General features: G+C 41.5%; 2 protein-coding genes across 10 annotated transcripts in view; one reads left to right on the top strand and one right to left on the bottom strand.

The window, feature by feature from the left end:
* The window catches only part of LOC133632729 (putative histone-lysine N-methyltransferase PRDM6), a 157,888-nt gene extending 155,712 nt beyond the window's left edge, over positions 1–2,176 (bottom strand). For 2 of the 6 annotated variants that reach the window (XM_062025355.1, XM_062025354.1), the window contains exons 1-2: positions 1,841–2,176; positions 1,557–1,647 (exon numbers count right to left, since the gene is read on the bottom strand). In XM_062025355.1, coding sequence (XP_061881339.1) covers positions 1,557–1,633 — 77 coding nt within the window. In that variant the 5' untranslated portion in view covers positions 1,634–1,647; positions 1,841–2,176. Of the gene's footprint in view, positions 1–1,556; positions 1,650–1,840 lie in introns of those variants that run through there. The other 4 variants (XM_062025356.1, XM_062025358.1, XM_062025357.1 and 1 more) reach the window with 3 other exon arrangements.
* Positions 1,763–6,105, top strand: LOC133632735 (peptidyl-prolyl cis-trans isomerase C-like). 4 transcript variants are annotated; one of them, XM_062025369.1, is made up of 7 exons: positions 1,763–1,783; positions 1,956–2,122; positions 2,969–3,082; positions 3,125–3,233; positions 4,096–4,163; positions 5,512–5,628; positions 5,730–6,105. In XM_062025369.1, exons 2-7 carry the CDS (start codon positions 2,018–2,020, stop codon positions 5,856–5,858), a joined length of 642 nt encoding a protein of 213 aa, XP_061881353.1. In that variant the 5' UTR covers positions 1,763–1,783; positions 1,956–2,017; the 3' UTR covers positions 5,859–6,105. The 4 variants fall into 4 exon arrangements, with proteins under 4 accessions (XP_061881353.1, XP_061881354.1, XP_061881352.1 ...); XM_062025370.1 differs by lacking the exon at positions 1,763–1,783 and having other exon boundaries at positions 1,830–2,122; positions 5,730–5,843; positions 5,897–6,105; XM_062025368.1 differs by lacking the exon at positions 1,763–1,783 and having other exon boundaries at positions 1,843–2,122.
* The last annotated feature ends 10,683 nt before the right edge of the window (positions 6,106–16,788 follow it).

Genomic DNA, 16,788 nt, shown 5'->3' with positions numbered 1-16,788 from the left:
CTTTTGGTATCTGATAAAAAAAAGGCTTGCCCCTACCGGAAGTAGCGTGACGTAGTCAGTTGAACATATACGCAAAGTTCCCTATTGTTTACAATGATGGCTGCATGAAGTGAGAGAGATTCGGACCGAGAAAGCGACAATTTCCCCATTAATTTGAGCGAGGATGAAAGATTTGTGGATGAGTAAAGTGCAAGTGAAGGACTAGTGGGGAGTTGAAGCTATTCAGATAGGGAAGATGCTGTGAGAGCCGGGGGTGACCTGATATTCAGCTGGGAATGACTACAACAGTAAATAAACACAAGACATATATATACTCTATTAGCCACAACACAACCAGGCTTATATTTAATATGCCACAAATTAATCCTGCATTAAAACACCTGCGTGTTTGTTATGCTAGCTCCTAGCTCCTATGCTAGCTCCTAGCTCCATAGAACACGCCAATACAATTCAAACACCTGATCAACACACACAATCACTCAGCCCAAAAGACCGTTCACCTAACCCAAGGTTCATAAAGCTTATATATTTTTAAAAAGTTACGTACGTGACGCGCACATACGGTCAAGCTATCAAATGTTTAGCAGCCAAGGCTGCATACTCACGGTACCTGATATTCAGCTGGGAATGACTACAACAGTAAATAAACACAAGACATATATATACTCTATTAGCCACAACACAACCAGGCTTATATTTAATATGCCACAAATTAATCCTGCATAATAACACCTGCGTGTTTGTTATGCTAGCTCCTATGCTAGCTCCTAGCTCCATAGAACACGCCAATACAATTCAAACACCTGATCAACACACACAATCACTCAGCCCAAAAGACCGTTCACCTAACCCAAGGTTCATAAAGCTTATATATTTTTAAAAAGTTACGTACATACGCAAAAAAAAGTTGCGCACATACGGTCAAGCGATCAAATGTTTAGAAGCCAAAGCTGCATACTCACAGTAGCACGTCTGCGTCTTTGTCATCCAAATCAAAGTAATCCTGGTAAGAGTCTGTGTTGTCCCAGTTCTCTACAGGCATCTGTGTATCGAAGTCAAAAGTCCTCCTGGTTAGAGTCTCTGTTATCCGAGTTCTTCCATCTTGACTGCATCTTTCGGGAATGTAAACAAAGAAGCGCCGGCTGTGTACTGTTGTTGCTGACTACGTTCGAAAAATACGTCCATTTCGCACCGACAACTTTCTTCTTTGCTTGCTCAGCTTCCTTCTCCATAATGCAATGAACATAATTGCAACAGATTCACGAACACAGATGTCCAGAATACTGTGGAATTATGAAATGAAAACAGAGCTTTTTCGTATTGGCTTCAATGTGGAAGGCATACCCGTGTTCCCCGGGCTACGTCACGCGCATACGTCATCCTCAGAGGCGTTTCGAACCGGAAGTTTAGCGGCAAATTTAAAATGTCACTTTATAAGTTAACCCGGCCGTATTGGCATGTGTTGCAATGTTAAGATGTCATCATTGATATATAAACTATCAGACTGCGTGGTCGCTAGTAGTGGCTTTCAGTAGGCCTTTAACTTGTTTGTTTACCTTATCAGCGGGGGGCAGTGAGTCCTCCCTGCAGACAGGGGGCGCTCTTGTCTGGGCTCCTCACCTTGCAGCAGCATTGAGGAAGTAGACACTATATTGGAGAAATAATCATCCAATGAAGTTCTAAGTCCTACAGTGGCAGCCATGTTGGCTCCAACATGTCAAGTAAGGCATTAATGAAGACTTTTCTAATCACAGTGGCAGCCATGTTGGCTCCAACATGTCACGTAAGGCATAAATGAAGACTTTTCAAGTCGACTTTAGAATGCATTTTATCTCCTTACCTTGTTTCCTTGTCCCTTTTGTCTCCTGCCCTCGTTCCTTCGGGGGGCGGGACTTCCGTGGAGGGGGGGCGGGAGGACTGTGGTGACGTGGCCGGCTTTGGCGCTCTGTTTCCAGGACATCCTCGCAGCTGACAGCCGCTGTCCTCGGAGCTAGAAGCTAACAGCTAGCTGGTGCTAATGGAGGCTCGCTCGGTGTTCCTGCTGCTGCTGCTGCTATGTGGCCACGCCGCCTGCCTGCACGCCGCCTTGCCTTCACGGAGCGGACCTAAAGTCACCGAGAAGGTGTGTGTGTGTGTGTGTGTGTCCGTGGTCTAGCAGTACAGGTGTGTGTGTGTGTTCAGGTGTCAACAATTGAAGGCTTCCCGCCAACGTCACGTGACCTGGATAGTACCGCTCTGTTATCGCGATAAGACACGATATGATCGTTGCTAGCCACAACTGCTTTGTTAGCAATAGAAGGCGGTAATTGATTTAAGAATACATCTTTTATTATTATTATCTCAATAGATTGTGTAGCTAATTGATGTTTGTTAGCAATAGAAGGCGGTAATTGATTAAAGAATACATCTTTTATTATTATCTCAATGGTTGTGTAGCTAATTGATGTTTGTTAGCAATAGAAGGCGGTAATTGGTTAAAGAATACATCTTTTATTATTATCTCAATAGATTGTGTAGCTAATTGGTGTTTGTTAGTAATAGAAGGCGGTAATTGGTTAAAGAATACATCTTTTATTATTATCTCAATGGTTGTGTAGCTAATTGATGTTTGTTAGCAATAGAAGGCGGTAATTGGTTAAAGAATACATCTTTTATTATTATCTCAATAGATTGTGTAGCTAATTGATGTTTGTTAGCAATAGAAGGCGGTAATTGGTTAAAGAATACATCTTTTATTATTATCTCAATGGTTGTGTAGCTAATTGATGTTTGTTAGCAATAGAAGGCGGTAATTGGTTAAAGAATACATCTTTTATTATTATCTCAATGGTTGTGTAGCTAATTGATGTTTGTTAGCAATAGAAGGCGGTAATTGGTTAAAGAATACATCTTTTATTATTATCTCAATGGTTGTGTAGCTAATTGATGTTGTTTCCATGCAGAGATGATTGACAGGTGTGTGTTGCAGGTGTTCTTTGACATCACAGTGGCGGGTCAGGAGGTGGGCCGCGTCGTCATTGGCCTCTTTGGAGAGGTGGTCCCTCTGACCGTGGCCAACTTTGTTGCCCTGGCAACAGGAGAGGTGAGTCCAAGGTGAATGTAGGTTGACATGAAGAGAAGTTAGTGTGTTTGTGCACAGAAAGGTTACGGCTACAAAGGCAGCAAGTTCCACAGAGTCATCAAGGACTTCATGGTCCAAGGAGGAGACTTCACGCTGGGAGACGGCACTGGAGGTGTGGCCTTATGGTACCATGTGACCTGAACACTATTCTACCATGTGACCTGACCACTATTGTACCATGTGACCTGACCACTATTGTACCATGTGACCTGACCACTATTGTACCATGTGACCTGACCACTATTGTACCATGTGACCTGACCTGACCACTATTCTACCATGTGACCTGACCACTATTGTACCATGTGACCTGACCTGACCACTATTCTACCATGTGACCTGACCTGACCACTATTGTACCATGTGACCATGTCATACAATAACCATGTTCTTGTGTCCTTCATAGACCAACATGTTGTAGTGTCCTTCATAGAACACATGTTCTTGTGTCCTTCATAGAACACATGTTCTTGTGTCCTTCATAGAACACATGTTCTTGTGTCCTTCATAGACCACATGTTCTTGTGTCCTTCATAGAACACATGTTCTTGTGTCCTTCTTAGAACACATGGCTTGTGTCCTTCATAGACCACATGTTCTTGTGTCCTTCATAGGACACATGTACTTGTGTCCTTCATAGATCACATGTTCTTGTGTCCTTCATAGGACACATGGCTTGTGTCCTTCATAGACCACATGTTCTTGTGTTCTTCATAGAACACATGTTCTTGTGTCCTTCATAGAACACATGTTCTTGTGTCCTTCATAGACCACATGTTCTTGTGTTCTTCATAGAACACATGTTCTTGTGTCCTTCATAGATCACATGTTCTTGTGTCCTTCATAGGACACATGGCTTGTGTCCTTCATAGACCACATGTTCTTGTGTTCTTCATAGAACACATGTTCTTGTGTCCTTCATAGAACACATGTTCTTGTGTCCTTCATAGACCACATGTTCTTGTGTTCTTCAGGTCACAGCATCTACGGAACCACCTTTGCTGATGAGAACTTCCGACTGAAGCACAGCTCTGCGGGCTGGGTACCACTTCACCAAACATGGCTAATTATGCTAACTGCTAGCCACAACATTTCACCATATGAGCAATATTTCACTATAAATCACCTATTGTATTATTTTACTATGTTACTATTCTATTATGCTACCATTTACTATTATTTTATTTCTGTTACTATTATAGTTTACTAGTTTACTCAAAAAAATGCTATTTTATTATGCTACTATTTTGCTATTATTTTACTGTTACTATATCATTGATTTATTGTTACTACTTTATTATAATTACAATGTTACTATTATTTTGCTATTTTATTATACTACTATGTTACAATTTTGTTATGCTACTAATTTACTATTATTTTACTGTAACTTTTTTATTGGTTTATTGTTACTATTTTACTATGTTATTATTTTACTATTAATTTGTAGTTTCATTGTTTTACTACGTTACTATTTTACTATGTTACTATTTTATCACACTGTTTTACTATTTTTTGCTGTTACTATTTTATTTATTTACGGTTACTATTTTACTATGTTATAATTGTTTTATTTTACTATTATTGTATTTATTTACACTTAGCTATTTTATTATTTTACTATGTTACTATTTTATTAATTCATGGTTAGTATGTTACTATTTTTATCATTTTGCTATGAATTTGCTATTTTCTTATTTTACTCATTTATTATGCTACTATTTTACTTTTATATGACTATTTTAGTGTTCCTTTTTTATCAGTTTACGATAACCATTTTTATTGTGTTAGTATTTTATTATTTTACTATTTTATTGTTACTATTTTATCAGTTTACTATTTTAATATATTACTATTTTACTTTTATAACACTATATTTTTTAAATTATGTTAGTATTTTATTATTTTATTATTACTGTTATTTTACTGTTATTTTATTATGATACAATTTTACCCTTACTGATAGTATTTTAATATGTTACTATTGTATTGATGTGCGGTTACTATTTTACTATTCGTTAGCTATTTTATTATTTTACCATGTAACATTTTATTATGTTACTATTTTACCATTACTGTTAATATTTACATATAATACTAAGTTAGGATTTTAATAATTTACCATTTGATTATTTTACTATGTAAATATTTTATTGGTTCACTATTTTAGTAATGTAATATTTATTTTACGGTTACTATTTTAATATTTTACTGTTCCTTTTAAAAAAAAATTTATAATTGAAACTATTGATTATTTTCCCACCAACGGTTTATGGTGTGTGTGTGTGTGTGTGTGTGTGTGTGTGTGTGTGTGTGTGTGTGTGTGTGTGTGTGTGTGTGTGTGTGTGTGTGTGTGTGTGTGTGTGTGTGTGTGTGTGTGTGTTTACCAGGTGAGCATGGCCAATGCTGGTCCAGACACTAACGGCTCGCAGTTCTTCATCCTGGCCACTAGAGCTCCGTGGTTGGATGGCAAACATGTTGTGTTTGGCAAAGTCCTGGACGGGATGGTGCGCACGCACACACACACACACACACACACACACACACACACACACACACACACACACCTTATGGTGCAATAAAATGGAGAAATGTTCTTTCCTGGCAGTCTGTGGTCCACACCATGGAGCTCCAGGACACCAACGAGAGGAACCTTCCTCACGCGGACTGTGTGGTGGTCAACAGCGGGAGGATGCTGGTCAAAGAGCCTTTTATTGTGGAGGTGGACGGCTGGTAGAAGAAAAAGAAAAGGTCAAAGAGCCTTTTATTGTGGAGGTGGAGGGCTGGTAGAAGAAGAAGAAAAGGTCAAAGAGCCTTTTATTGTGGAGGTGGACGGCTGGTATAAGAAGAAGAAAAGGTCAAAGAGCCTTTTATTGTGGAGGTGGAGGGCTGGTAGTAGAAGAAGAAAAGGTCAAATATGTTGACTATGCAAATATGTTAAGATGACATCTTTACATGAAAGAATGACAACATATCACTTTGAAGTCTGCAATAAATGTTGCTGCCAAAAAAACTTTTACTTTCACTTTCACTTGATGACAATCACACCTCTCAGTAAGGAGAGCAGCCATTTATTAAGTTATAAGTTTATCATATTTAGCACTGATGGATCTAATAATACAAAAAGCTCCTTGATAAGTTTCCCAGGAAGTGGGTCAAGTAAACATGTTGTTTGTTTTATCCCACTTACATGCCGTAATAATTCCTCTAATGTTATTTCATCAAAAAGAGAGACTATTTTGGAGGGCAGTATCCGTCGTATATACATTTGTATCTGTGTTAGTAGAACCCAGTTGTAGCTTTAATCTCCTTTCTAATGACTTCAATTTTCTTATTAAAGAAATTCATAAAGTCATCTGCCGAGTGGGCGGAGCTACTGGGAGGAGTCCCTTGTTGGGTTAGTGATGCTACTGTACTGAACAAATATTTAAGATCGTTTTTGTTGAGGCAAATGAGATTTGAGTAATATTTAGCTTTAGCTAAGGTAAACATGCATTTATAAGTTATTCAACTATCACTCCATGCTTGATAGAAAACCTCAAGTTTAAACGCGCACCATTTGTGTTCCAGCTTTCTACATGATCATTTATGAGCTCTAGTTTCTTCTGTAAACCATGGGGTATGCCTTTTAGGGGCCCTTTTTAGCTTTAGTGGCGCTATACTATCAATGGTTTCGCGCAGGGTGTCGTTAAAGTTGTTAGTGAGGTTATCAATAGAGCCCACATCATTTGGGAATGGTGCCATTACCGAAGGCAGTAGGCCAGCAACAGTCATCGTTGTGGCAGCATTAATGTTGCGGCCGCTATAGCAGTTATTATTATTATTATTAGCTTGTTGACAATGAGTCAGGACTTCGAATTTTATAAGGTAATGATCAGACATCACTTTAGTATACGGGAGTATCATAACTTTTGAGGTGGTGACACCCCTGACAAGCACAAGATCTATCTTATTACCGTTGCGATGCGTGGGTTCATTTATTATTTGTGCAAGACCACAGCTATCAATTATAGTCTGGAGCGCCACGCACGGAGGGTCCGATGGGGTATTCATATGGATATTAAAATCCCCCATTATGATCATTAGATCAGCGACGAACTCTGAGAATTCACTGATAAAGTCCGAATAGGGCCCTGGGGGGGCAGTAGATAACAGCCAGGTGAAGAGGTAACGGTGTGACAGACCTCATAGTAATCACCTGGAATGATTTATATTTATTACTTAGGTTAGGGGTAAGGTTAAGGTTTTCATTGTATATTAGTGCGACCCACCTACCCCTTTTAAGGGGACGGGCAATATGTGCACTCATATAGTTAGGAGGAGATGCCTCATTCAGCGCAAAATAATCCTCTGGTTTGAGCCAGGTTTTGCTGAGACCAATGACGTTAAGATTGTTGTCTCTAAGACCTCATTAACTAATAACGTTTTGGAAGACAATGATCTTATGTTTAAAAAGACCATATTATAGGTAGTGGGCTGTTTTGAGGAGTTTTTGTTGAAATGATCCGTAGTAGCAATATTAATAATGTTGCGTTTATTATGCGTAGTGCACTTGAAATAATTTCGACCATATCTAGGAATTGATATGACGGGAATTTTCAGATTGTTTGCTTGGTGCTGCGATAAACTGAACGCATTATAATTTGCCACCTCAGTAGAATGCATGTCTACCTCTGACACAGTCACTACAGAAAAAACATGTGAGTTGTGTATTATTCTAAGATAAATGCTATGTGTGCAGGGATTATCCAGCCTGGCACTGGCTAGTTCTAGTTTAACTGACTCCTCAACCGGAATAACAGACTCTGTAATTGCCTGTGACCGGGCTTGCTCTAGTGTAGTTAGTCAAGTGTGACTCAAACAATAATCTATGTTTGTAGGCAGGATGCTGGTTAGGGTGAAGGCCGTCCCTCATCAGCAAGCCCGGTTTGCCCCTAAAAAAGGGCCAATTATCAATAAACGTTAGTACCTGTTGTCTACAGAAGATAGCCAGCCACTTGTTAAGCGAGACTAATCTGCTATGGCAGGGGGCCAGAGACAATTACTCGATGCCTGGACATCTTTCTAGCGAGATCACAAGTCCTGGCTATGTTTCTCTTTGTAATCTCTGACTGTCTCATTCTTGTGTCATTGGAGCTGTCACGCCAAATTTCTTCCCCTTACAAAAACCTCCCCCCCCATTTACTTCCGTGGTCATGTTTCCTCTTACGTCATTGACAGCGATTGATAGCACTTCGGCTTTGACTGCCCGTCGCTGGAAGGATACTTCGTCTTTGACAGCTGCTGGAATCTGAAGAAATCGATTATTGGGTTTTTTTGTACAGGCGCGAAACAGGACAGTCGCGTGCCGGTTAAGGACCCCCGGCAACTTTGTGACTTTAATGGACGCAGCCCCGGAAGTAAATGGGTGGGGGGAAGGTTTTTGTAGGGGGGAAGAAATTTGGCGTGACAGAGCCAACGTGTACAACTATGTTCGCATAACTAGTGGTGCGATTAGCGTGTCGTAGGTGTTTACTAGGCCTGTTGCAAGTTAGCTCCCTAAGATTAGCTTCAATGTCAGGTGTTCTGGCCCCGGGAATACACTTTATTGTGGCTGGTTGCTAAGCTTTATGTTTCGGGTGATGGAGTCCCCTATGACTAAGGTGTGGTGCCCGGTAGTGAAGTGAATTAGTGAAGTGAATTATATTTGTATAGGCTTTTCTCAAGTGACTCAAAGCGCTTTACATTGTGAAACCCAATATCTAAGTTATATTTTTAGACTGGGGTGTAGGACTAGCTAAAGGGCTCAATCTATTTTGGGTCTCAACCGGTTCACCGTAGTTTATAGGCCGCTTAGGACTGCTACAAGCTGGGCTAGTTAGCTCGCTACAGCTAACACTAGCAGATGTGTCCACAACATCTAAAGTTACGAGATTACTCTGCCCTAACTGGTGGACACGGCCCTCTAGCAGAGCCAGCCTATCCATGAGAACGGTGCACGAAGCGCAGGGAGCCATACTCACGGTATTTTCTGTCACCGAGTGAAGTTCTTGCTGTCTTCCGGGAAGTGGTCACGATGTGCGGGGGCAGATGCCTTCAGACCGACGCCGCCTTCTACGCGCTAGCTTCGTTAGCTTAGCAGCTAACTGTTAACAAAAGCGTTCCACTTGCTTCAACTTTCTGTCTGCAGCCTTTACAGCAGGGGCGTCACTAGCTTTTAAGGACAGGGGGGGCTTAGCCCCCAGGAGATGCACAGGATGCGAGCGAACGTAGCGCACGAGCACAAAACTTCACAAACGGCTAACAAAGACTTAGAAATTATTCATTGTTATTATTATTATTTCAGTGGGTTTATTTTCAATCTGTGTTCAGTACAACAACAAACATGGGTTTGCACAGTGACATTTTGTTTACAGCATCAACAAGAAACAATGACTTGCACGATCCTTCAAGATACACTGAAACACAATGAAAGTCATGGCATTAGCCTCTATGTTATTACTTCACAACATAGAGGCTAATGCCACCACTTTAGCTCACAATACAATAATTGTTTGTTCCCAAATATTTTGAAGTTGCACAGACTACATTTTGGGCACATATGTGACTAAAATGGTTGTAAATTCAAGCCCTGGAAATATTACTTAATTACTTGAATTAAAGTAATATCTGGATCGGGATAATTTGGCTTATATAATATATATATATATATATATATATATATATATATATATATATATATATATATATATATATATATATATATATATATATATATATATATATATATATATATATATATATATATATATTATATATGTATATATATATATATATATATATATATATATATATATATATATATATATATATATATATATATATATATATATATATATATATATATATTATGGCAAGCCGTTAAGGAAATTAAATATATATGGAAGTTTGAATAGAAATGAGAAACTTTTATATATACTGTAAATAAGAAAGACTTAGAGCCAAAAAGAGCCAAAGCTGTCATAGACCTGAGGGACCATCTTCAAAGTGCAATGCTGAAACAAATAATGCAAACAATAAAATGTAACTTCCAGGGCTTAATTAACGCAGTCCCGTCATCCCGGGGACGGTAAAAAAAAAATGCACGGGACGATGGCTTTTAACCATTTTTTTCTTTTTCTTTTTATGTATTTATTCATTTTACATTTTATATTAAATGCCTTGGTTTTTCCTCCCTCTGAAAATGCTATGAAATGTTTAACAAGCCATCCTATAATAATACAACAGCTATTAATGTAACAATACAATAAAACAAATATATTTAATGAGGTTTTTTTTCATTATTTTAACAATAGGTTAATGTATATTACTTTATATAGATTCTACAAGAAACACAAAACTTAAAAACTAAATTATTTACAATTGCAGACACAAGGTTTTGTGCAGCTTCACTCATTGTAAAGGAAGACAGAAGTCCACGCAGGAGAAAAATTACTACAAAGATGGTGTCTGGGTTTTTCTTATATATATATATATATATATATATATATATATATATATATATATATATATATATATATATATATATATATATATATATATATATATATATATATATATATATATATATATATATATATATGAAATACTCGAGTTGGTGAATTCTAGCTGTAAATATACTCCTCCCCTCTTAACCACGCCGCCAACCACGCCCCCGCCCCACCCCCGACCAAGTTTGTCCATTTTGCATCCGTTCACGTTCTTGTTCTGCGGTGCTGTGTGCTAATGTGCTTCGTACACCTGCAGGACCGCAAGCAAGTTCGCAGATAAAATGCGGACTGGATTTTGAGTGATGTGGGCATTTTCTATATGAACAAGTGGAATGGATTGGATAGCGACGCACTAAAGGGGCTCTCTACTTTACACTATGAAGTGAGGGGAAACTGAGTGAATAATGACAGCTTATATGATTATTTATTTCAACTCATATTCGGGCCACTTTATAATGAATATGTCGGCATGTTTTTAAAAAAAAAAAAGTATTTATTTATTTATTTATTTTTAAACACCAAATTATTTAGGGGGGCTAGAGCTTGAGCCCCCCTAAAATAGGCCTAACAACGCCAATGCTTTACAAGCTTCCGGAAGCACGTAAAGACTCATTTGAGAACCTTCTACCTCTCAATTGAGTCCATCCTCGCGTCACACAGTGCTAACTGTGTGGGCAAATCACAAGCAGCAGGTGGCGCTATAAGTGCTAACTGTGTGGGCCAATCAGAAGCAGCAGGTGGTGCTATAAGTGCTAACTGTGTGGGCCAATCAGAAGCAGCAGGTGGTGCTATAAGTGCTAACTGTGTGGGCCAATCAGAAGCAGCAGGTGGCGCTATAAGTGCTAACTGTGTGGGCCAATCACAAGCAGCAGGTGGTGCTATAAGTGCTAACTGTGTGGGCCAATCAGAAGCAGCAGGTGGTGCTATAAGTGCTAACTGTGTGGGCCAATCAGAAGCAGCAGGTGGTGCTATAAGTGCTAACTGTGTGGGCCAATCACAAGCAGCAGGTGGCGCTATAAGTGCTAACTGTGTGGGCCAATCACAAGCAGCAGGTGGCGCTATAAGTGCTAACTGTGTGGGCCAATCACAAGCAGCAGGTGGTGCTATAAGTGCTAACTGTGTGGGCCAATCACAAGCAGCAGGTGGTGCTATAAGTGCTAACTGTGTGGGCCAATCACAAGCAGCAGGTGGCGCTATAAGTGCTAACTGTGTGGGCCAATCACAAGCAGCAGGTGGTGCTATAAGTGCTAACTGTGTGGGCCAATCACAAGCAGCAGGTGGCGCTATAAGTGCTAACTGTGTGGGCCAATCACAAGCAGCAGGTGGTGCTATAAGTGCTAACTGTGTGGGCCAATCACAAGCAGCAGGTGGTGCTATAAGTGCTAACTGTGTGGGCCAATCACAAGCAGCAGGTGGCGCTATAAGTGCTAACTGTGTGGGCCAATCACAAGCAGCAGGTGGCGCTATAAGTGCTAACTGTGTGGGCCAATCACAAGCAGCAGGTGGTGCTATAAGTGCTAACTGTGTGGGCCAATCACAAGCAGCAGGTGGTGCTATAAGTGCTAACTGTGTGGGCCAATCACAAGCAGCAGGTGGTGCTATAAGTGCTAACTGTGTGGGCCAATCACAAGCAGCAGGTGGCGCTATAAGTGCTAACTGTGTGGGCCAATCACAAGCAGCAGGTGGTGCTATAAGTGCTAACTGTGTGGGCCAATCACAAGCAGCAGGTGGTGCTATAAGTGCTAACTGTGTGGGCCAATCAGAAGCAGCAGGTGGCGCTATAAGTGCTAACTGTGTGGGCCAATCACAAGCAGCAGGTGGTGCTATAAGTGCTAACTGTGTGGGCCAATCACAAGCAGCAGGTGGCGCTATAAGTGCTAACTGTGTGGGCCAATCACAAGCAGCAGGTGGTGCTATAAGTGCTAACTGTGTGGGCCAATCACAAGCAGCAGGTGGTGCTATAAGTGCTAACTGTGTGGGCCAATCACAAGCAGCAGGTGGCGCTATAAGTGCTAACTGTGTGGGCCAATCACAAGCAGCAGGTGGCGCTATAAGTGCTAACTGTGTGGGCCAATCACAAGCAGCAGGTGGTGCTATAAGTGCTAACTGTGTGGGCCAATCACAAGCAGCAGGTGGTGCTATAAGTGCTAACTGTGTGGGCCAATCACAAGCAGCAGGTGGTGCTATAAGTGCTAACTGTGTGGGCCAATCACAAGCAGCAGGTGGTGCTATAAGTGCTAACTGTGTGGGCCAATCAGAAGCAGCAGGTGGCGCTATAAGTGCTAACTGTGTGGGCCAATCACAAGCAGCAGGTGGTGCTATAAGTGCTAACTGTGTGGGCCAATCACAAGCAGCAGGTGGCGCTATAAGTGCTAACTGTGTGGGCCAATCACAAGCAGCAGGTGGTGCTATAAGTGCTAACTGTGTGGGCCAATCACAAGCAGCAGGTGGTGCTATAAGTGCTAACTGTGTGGGCCAATCACAAGCAGCAGGTGGCGCTATAAGTGCTAACTGTGTGGGCCAATCACAAGCAGCAGGTGGTGCTATAAGTGCTAACTGTGTGGGCCAATCACAAGCAGCAGGTGGTGCTATAAGTGCTAACTGTGTGGGCCAATCACAAGCAGCAGGTGGTGCTATAAGTGCTAACTGTGTGGGCCAATCACAAGCAGCAGGTGGCGCTATAAGTGCTAACTGTGTGGGCCAATCACAAGCAGCAGGTGGTGCTATAAGTGCTAACTGTGTGGGCCAATCACAAGCAGCAGGTGGTGCTATAAGTGCTAACTGTGTGGGCCAATCAGAAGCAGCAGGTGGCGCTATAAGTGCTAACTGTGTGGGCCAATCACAAGCAGCAGGTGGTGCTATAAGTGCTAACTGTGTGGGCCAATCAGAAGCAGCAGGTGGCGCTATAAGTGCTAACTGTGTGGGCCAATCACAAGCAGCAGGTGGTGCTATAAGTGCTAACTGTGTGGGCCAATCACAAGCAGCAGGTGGCGCTATAAGTGCTAACTGTGTGGGCCAATCACAAGCAGCAGGTGGTGCTATAAGTGCTAACTGTGTGGGCCAATCACAAGCAGCAGGTGGTGCTATAAGTGCTAACTGTGTGGGCCAATCACAAGCAGCAGGTGGCGCTATAAGTGCTAACTGTGTGGGCCAATCACAAGCAGCAGGTGGCGCTATAAGTGCTAACTGTGTGGGCCAATCACAAGCAGCAGGTGGTGCTATAAGTGCTAACTGTGTGGGCCAATCAGAAACAGCAGGTGGCGCTATAAGTGCTAACTGTGTGGGCCAATCACAAGCAGCAGGTGGTGCTATAAGTGCTAACTGTGTGGGCCAATCACAAGCAGCAGGTGGCGCTATAAGTGCTAACTGTGTGGGCCAATCAGAAGCAGCAGGTGGTGCTATAAGTGCTAACTGTGTGGGCCAATCACAAGCAGCAGGTGGCGCTATAAGTGCTAACTGTGTGGGCCAATCAGAAGCAGCAGGTGGTGCTATAAGTGCTAACTGTGTGGGCCAATCACAAGCAGCAGGTGGTGCTATAAGTGCTAACTGTGTGGGCCAATCAGAAGCAGCAGGTGGTGCTATAAGTGCTAACTGTGTGGGCCAATCACAAGCAGCAGGTGGCGCTATAAGTGCTAACTGTGTGGGCCAATCACAAGCAGCAGGTGGCGCTATAAGTGCTAACTGTGTGGGCCAATCACAAGCAGCAGGTGGCGCTATAAGTGCTAACTGTGTGGGCCAATCACAAGCAGCAGGTGGTGCTATAAGTGCTAACTGTGTGGGCCAATCACAAGCAGCAGGTGGTGCTATAAGTGCTAACTGTGTGGGCCAATCACAAGCAGCAGGTGGTGCTATAAGTGCTAACTGTGTGGGCCAATCAGAAGCAGCAGGTGGTGCTATAAGTGCTAACTGTGTGGGCCAATCACAAGCAGCAGGTGGCGCTATAAGTGCTAACTGTGTGGGCCAATCAGAAGCAGCAGGTGGCGCTATAAGTGCTAACTGTGTGGGCCAATCACAAGCAGCAGGTGGCGCTATAAGTGCTAACTGTGTGGGCCAATCAGAAGCAGCAGGTGGCGCTATAAGTGCTAACTGTGTGGGCCAATCAGAAGCAGCAGGTGGTGCTATAAGTGCTAACTGTGTGGGCCAATCACAAGCAGCAGGTGGTGCTATAAGTGCTAACTGTGTGGGCCAATCACAAGCAGCAGGTGGTGCTATAAGTGCTAACTGTGTGGGCCAATCAGAAGCAGCAGGTGGCGCTATAAGTGCTAACTGTGTGGGCCAATCACAAGCAGCAGGTGGCGCTATAAGTGCTAACTGTGTGGGCCAATCAGAAGCAGCAGGTGGTGCTATAAGTGCTAACTGTGTGGGCCAATCAGAAGCAGCAGGTGGCGCTATAAGTGCTAACTGTGTGGGCCAATCACAAGCAGCAGGTGGTGCTATAAGTGCTAACTGTGTGGGCCAATCACAAGCAGCAGGTGGTGCTATAAGTGCTAACTGTGTGGGCCAATCAGAAGCAGCAGGTGGCGCTATAAGTGCTAACTGTGTGGGCCAATCAGAAGCAGCAGGTGGCGCTATAAGTGCTAACTGTGTGGGCCAATCACAAGCAGCAGGTGGCGCTATAAGTGCTAACTGTGTGGGCCAATCAGAAGCAGCAGGTGGTGCTATAAGTGCTAACTGTGTGGGCCAATCAGAAGCAGCAGGTGGCGCTATAAGTGCTAACTGTGTGGGCCAATCAGAAGCCTGAAGAAAGTCATGAGTGGAAAAGGCAGGACAACAAACTCAATCCTCACATTTGGAAAGTTTCTTTACTCTCGTCCTCTTATTACCCTCATTAGTGATGTCATTACATTACCCTCATTAGTGATGTCATGATATTACCCTCATTAGTGATGTCATTACATTACCCTCATTAGTGATGTCATGATATTACCCTCATTAGTGATGTCATTACATTACCCTCATTAGTGATGTCATGATATTACCCTCATTAGTGATGTCATTACATTACCCTCATTAGTGATGTCATGATATTACCCTCATTAGTGATGTCATGATATTACCCTCATTAGTGATGTCATTACATTACCCTTATTAGTGATGTCATGATATTACCCTCATTAGTGATGTCATGATATTATCCTCATTAGTGATGTCATTACATTACCCACATTAGTGATGTCATGATATTACCCTCATTAGTGATGTCATTACATTACCCTCATTAGTGATGTCATGATATTACCCTCATTAGTGATGTCATGATATTACCCTCATTAGTGATGTCATTACATTACCCTCATTAGTGATGTCATGATATTACCCTCATTAGTGATGTCATTACATTACCCTCATTAGTGATGTCATGATATTACCCTCATTAGTGATGTCATTACATTACCCTCATTAGTGATGTCATGATATTACCCTCATTAGTGATGTCATTACATTACCCTCCTTAGTGATGTCATGATATTACCCTCATTAGTGATGTCATTACATTACCCTCATTAGTGATGTCATGATATTACCCTCATTAGTGATGTCATTACATTACCCTCATTAGTGATGTCATGATATTACCCTCATTAGTGATGTCATTACATTACCTTCATTAGTGATGTCATGATATTACCCTCATTAGTGATGTCATGATATTACCCTCATTAGTGATGTCATGATATTACCCTCATTAGTGATGTCATGATATTACCCTCATTAGTGATGTCAACAATCATTTAGACAATAATATTCTACAAATGAATAATAAAATATGACAATTTAAAAACTAGTAATAAGATAATCACAATAATATAAAAGTAGTAATAAGATAAAAGTAGTAATAAGATAATAATATAAAAGTAGTAATAATATAATAATATTCAAGTAGTGAAAAGATAAGAGATAATAATAATATCAAAGATATTAGCAATAATATAAAAGTAGTAGTCCAGCTAGCTAGCGAGTGGCGTGCTAAAGTGCTAAAGGTGAGTCTGACAGCTGACAGTGTTTGGTGCTAATGAGGAGATTTGTTGTTTGGCCAACAACACGATCGCACTCGGGAGGAAACAGAAAAAGGTCAACCCTCCCAAGAAAAGCATCAAACGTCAACACCGCAGCAAATGAAGAAAATGTGGGCCGCTA

This window comes from Entelurus aequoreus, linkage group LG17 (genome assembly GCF_033978785.1).
Source record: "Entelurus aequoreus isolate RoL-2023_Sb linkage group LG17, RoL_Eaeq_v1.1, whole genome shotgun sequence".
Classification (NCBI taxonomy): domain Eukaryota; kingdom Metazoa; phylum Chordata; class Actinopteri; order Syngnathiformes; family Syngnathidae; genus Entelurus; species Entelurus aequoreus.
The sequence above is the reverse complement of the archived record's forward strand: the minus strand, read 5'-3'. Positions and strand labels throughout refer to the sequence as shown.

Coding starts and splice junctions, on each gene's coding strand:
- LOC133632735 (XM_062025369.1), top strand. CDS start 2,018: ATGGAGGCTCGCTCGGTGTTCCTGCTGCTGCTGCTGCTATGTGGCCAC. Junction 3,234..4,095: donor GCTGGGAGACGGCACTGGAG/GTGTGGCCTTAT, acceptor TGTGTTCTTCAG/GTCACAGCATCTACGGAACC. Junction 4,164..5,511: donor AGCACAGCTCTGCGGGCTGG/GTACCACTTCAC, acceptor TGTGTTTACCAG/GTGAGCATGGCCAATGCTGG.